Below are 4,884 nucleotides of genomic sequence, written 5' to 3' on the forward strand. Positions count from 1 at the left end.
AGCACTGACTGCTCTTCCAAAGGTCCTGAGTTCAAATTCCAGCAACCACATGGTGGCTCACAACCATCCGTAATGAGATCTGACGCCCTCTTCTGGAGTGTCTGAAGACAGCTACAGTGTACTTAGAATAATAGATAAATCTTTTTAAAAATTACATTAATTTTTGCTTTACGGTTTAAAAAATTATTTTTATGTGCTTAAGTGTATGTCTGCATGTGCACCACCTGTATGCCTGGTGTCCACAGAAGCCATCGGACCTCCTGGAACTGTAGTTACAGGTTGTTGTGAGCTACAATGTGTGAGTGCTGAGACCTGCACCCTGATATCCTCTGCAAAAACTACCAAATACTGAGTCATCCTCCAGTCTCGAGTCATTCGTTTGTGAGTGCGCGTGCATTACATATGCACCCTAGTGCTCCCATGAAGATCAGAGGACTCCCTAGTGCTCCCATGAAGACCAGAGGTCTCGAAGGAGTCTCTCCTACCAGGCGGGTCCAGGGAACCAAGCAAGCACCCTTACCACAGGGCCATCTCCCCAGTTCCCGTGTGTGGCTTTTCACTCATGAGAACAACAGCTGTGAGTGACCTCCAGGGAGAGGTCTAAGAATCTACGAATTGCGCACTGATACGAAGCAGTTAACTTCTCCAGCAGAAGAAATCGGGTTTTTTTTTTTAATATGGCCTAGATCCCTTGTGCTCCCTTCCGTTCTGGTTGCGGGATATTCATTATAGAAGACGAAGGTTATCAAGGGATACGTGAAACCAAATCTAGTAAATGGTAACAATGTCAGCATTTCCTGCTTATGCAGAGCTTTATCTTATCAAAACCCTAAAAATATATATATATTTTAAAGCTCAGCGTTGTAGAGCAGAGCATATCTTCAATTCCGACTCTTGGGGGGCAGAGGTAACCAGATTTCTAATGACATCCTGGTCTACAAGGCCAGTTCTAGGACAGCCCAAACTGTATGGCGAGACCTTGACCCCCACCAATATATTTTTTTAAATTACATGTATTTATTGTCTCTGTGTATACACCGGTGCCGCAGCCTGTGCGCAAAGGACAGAGAACGATTTCTCTTCTACCTGGTGGGAACGGAACTCAGGTCCGCGGCTTGGAAGCAGGTACTCTTACCAACTGATTCATATCCCTCACCCTATCTCTGGTTTTGAAAACAAGGTCTCCTACATCACAGGCTGACCCACACTCGCTAAGTAGCTGAAGGTGACCTTAAAAAGGGTTGCATTTTGTTTGTTTGGTTGGTTGGTTTTTATTAGGACCCACTGGCATCTGGTTTTACTGTTACTATTATGTTTGCACTTATCTATTTTTTTAGATTCCATCTATGAGTGTCTCGTCCGGATGTATGTCTGTGCACCACATGCATGTCAGGAGAGGATGTTGTGAGCTGCCCTGTGAGTGCTGGGAACTGAACCTGGGTCTTCAGCGAAAGCAAGAGGCACTTTTAACCGCTGAGCCGTCTCTCCAGCCCGAGTCCTCCCTGAGTCCGTTATCTTTCATGCCATCACCGCTAGCCATTAGAACAGACGAACAGCTTTCCTGACCGTCGTCGGTCGTCCCCCTCCCCCCCTCAGGGCCTAGCTCTGAGAGATCACTAAGGCTTCTCTTCACTTCTATCCAGATGCAATAATTTGATTTTCCAGACTGGGGGCAGGGGGCTGTGTGGCTCAGTAGTAAGACTACTTACCCATCATGTGCAAGGCCCTGAGTTCAAACCTAAGTATCAGAAAGACAATACAGACTTCCCTTTTCATAACATTTCAAGATTTATGCTTTCTTTTTATTATATGCTATAATATGCAGGATATCCATGTGTATATGGGTTCACATGTGTTTGAGTTTATATGCATGCACAGGCCAGTTGACTTGGGCACCTCCCTTGATTGCCGTCCACCTTATTATATACTGAGGCAAGGTCTCCCTTCTGAGGCAAAGCCTCTCAAGTGCTAGGGTCACAAGCCAGCCACCTCATTCTCCCGCCCTTTACCTGGGTTCTGCGGATCTGAACGCAGATCCTCACGTTTCCACAACAAGTACTTTATCCACTGAGCCGTCCTCTCAAGCTCATACACTGTCCTCTATACGGGCGTGGGTGTGCATATGGTTTAGCCGAAGAATCCAGGCCAGCCTCGAACTCACTGCGGCCCTGCCTCAGTCTCCCGGGGTGGAGGTCACATACATGGTGGTCCGTGTCCAGCCACAGTGGTAGAAGGGAGGCCGAGAACACTGGCGGGCTGGGGCTACAGCTCAGTCCAAGTGCACCCTTAGTGCTCACAAAGGCCTGGGTTGGACCCTGGCACCTCACAAGTCCAGGCTAGTGCACACCTGTAATCCCAGCGCTCAGGAGGTGGAAACAAAAGGAACCTAAGTTTAAGGCCATTCTTAGCCATATGGTCAAGGCTAGCCTTAGACTCCATGAGACCCTGTCGTCAACAACAACAACAACAACAACGCCACCACCATAGGGTGACAATGTAGTAGAGCCATAGTTCCACACTGTCTCCTAGGACACCGGAATCTTCATTTCTGGTCTCCCCACAATCCTAGCTCATAACTAAATGACAAACGCTGGGAACGGTTTCCTCCATATGGCACTGGGTAAATTACTAAACCTCTTTCTGCTTTTGATCTCCCATCTGTCGCAAAAGAATAATACTCCTTGTTTTTTTTTTTCGGGCTGGTACGCATATAAGAACAGGAGAGCTTTCCTTATTAAAATAAAATAAAATAAAATAACAGCATACTAAAATACTAGAAAACCAGACAAAAATGAGTCCCTAAGAAAAACCAAAGATCTAGTATCCAATGTTAGTCGAATAATTAATTCCTAAGGAGAAGGAGCTTACTAAATAACGAGAAATCTGGGGTGTTACTCACAAGTGACTAGGGCTGTAGGTTCCGGGCTGAAGGTAGCATTGTGGATTTTACAACCAAGCCTCTGCTCCCCAAATTTACAGTTTACCAGATGAGACTCAGTAGTGGACTGGTGAGGGAGCTGGCTCAGCAAGCATGGGAGCTTACAGCCATGCCTGTCGACCTGAGTTTGATCCCCCAGGCCCCACATAGTGGAAGGAAACTGCTGATTCCTACAAGTTATCCTCCGATAACCACACAAGCCATGGAACCTACATGGCCCCTACAGTACCAAATAAAGAAATCAAATGCAACTTTAACGGGGGCAGAGGACGACACGGGGCCGGGGGGGGGGGGAGAGAGAAAAGAATATCCCATTCCGATCCTCATCTCTTCGGGAAAGTTAAGCTGTCCGCCAGGATAACCCTTTGGCTCTCTGCCCTTAGTACATTTCGTAAGTCATCTACCCTCCAGCTAGCATTCCAGAGCCTGCAAGATTAGGATCTGCACCTGATCCCTGGCTTCATACCTGCCCCTCTAGGCTGTCAGCCTGGGCTAATGCGCGGAGCGCTTTCCTCCATTCCCTTCGAGGGTGCTTTTGCCTTGGGCTCGACTTCCCTATTTCTTTCCCTTCTCCCTCACCCTCTCCCCGCTCCCCTCTCCTCCCCTCCTGGTGGAAGCGGAGAGGGTCTCAAGTAGCACAGGTTGGCCTTGAACTCCTGATCCACCTGCCCCTCGGTGTTGGGATTACAGGCGTGTACCACACTACTCGGGTTTTAGGAAGTGCTGTGGATGGAAACTCGGGGCGCCGAGCGTGCTAAGGCAAGCACCCTACCAACTGAGATACAATGCAACCCCAGCTAAAGTTCCCTTTAAAGGTCTATGTCAATTTCTGGCCCTTTAAGTCCCTCCCCCCACCGCACCCCAGTTCCGTTCAATGCTCCACACTTTCGCTCTCCCCACCTGCGATTCGCCTTCGCCTCCCTCGGGGAGTTTCTCCAATCCTCTCCTCGTGTCCTTTCCACGGCCCCCGCCCTCCCTCTGCAGCGCGACTCCACTCTCGTCTTCTGTCCCCCCCCCTGCGCTTTTTTCCCTTTGCCCCCCCCCTCCACGACACGCCTCTGCAGCAGGCGACCTTCCACCGCCACATCCAAGGCCGGGGCTACCCCCTCCGTCCTCCTGGATCGCCCCGAGCTCCTGCAGACTCGCGCTTCACCCCCCCAACCCAACCCAGCTCCCACCCCCCACCAGCCCCGGTTCCACTCACAGGAGGCCGGAGCAGGTGGTGCAGACGAAGCTGCCCACGGTGATGTCCACATACGTGACCCCGCGCTGGGCGCACTCGAAACAGTGGCGGTTCCCGGCCTGGCTGCAGCCGCCCAGCTCCCGCACTCGGCGGCACCACACCTCCGAAGCGGCTTCAGCCTCCGCTTTGCTCCCTCCGACCCCGCCACCCGGGCCCGGGCCCTTCTTAGCCGCCATCACCATCTCTCCTCCCGGTTCCTCTGCGAGTCAGCGGTCGCTCCCCCTTGAACCGCTCGCTGCCTTTCCCGCCTCCGCCGCCTGCGCACGCCCCGGGCCACCCTGACACCAGCTCCTGCAGAGCCCCGACCGACCACGACCGCGAGNGACTCCGCCGCCCCCTTCCTCGTCCTGTCCCGCACGCTGATTGGCTAGCCTCCCCCCCACCTCCTCGCTGTAATTGGTTCGATTCGAGACGGCCTCCGGTCGCCGGAGCCTTCCGAGCCACGCCCCGCAGCCGCCCGGCCTTCGGTCTGTCCCATTGGTTCGCAAAGACCCCCCGCCTTGCAAGTANGACGCGTGCCCTCCTCCTCGTCCCCGCCCCCTCTCGCCACGGACTCCTAGGCCGACTCTGATTGGTTGCTAAGGTTGCAAAATTAGCGTGCGAGAGAAGGGAGGTGTTCGGCGCGTGCGTAGTGCTCGTCCTCCGGATCGGTACTAATTCCCGCCAAATTTCAAAGGCTCGTTCCAGGCTGAGCCAGGAGAGA

The 4,884-nt window shown here is 52.3% G+C and overlaps 1 protein-coding gene across 1 annotated transcript in view; it reads right to left on the reverse strand.

The window, feature by feature from the left end:
* Nucleotides 1-4,497, reverse strand: part of Agfg2 (ArfGAP with FG repeats 2) — a 26,703-nt gene extending 22,206 nt beyond the window's left edge. The window contains exon 1 of the mRNA XM_029533881.1: nt 4,143-4,497. Within this exon, the coding sequence (XP_029389741.1) occupies nt 4,143-4,363 (221 nt within the window). The 5' untranslated portion in view covers nt 4,364-4,497. The remainder of the gene's footprint in view (nt 1-4,142) is intronic.
* Between the last annotated feature and the right edge of the window lie 387 nt (nt 4,498-4,884).

The sequence above is a fragment of the Mus pahari genome, chromosome 23 (genome assembly GCF_900095145.1).
Source record: "Mus pahari chromosome 23, PAHARI_EIJ_v1.1, whole genome shotgun sequence".
Classification (NCBI taxonomy): Eukaryota; Metazoa; Chordata; class Mammalia; order Rodentia; family Muridae; genus Mus; species Mus pahari.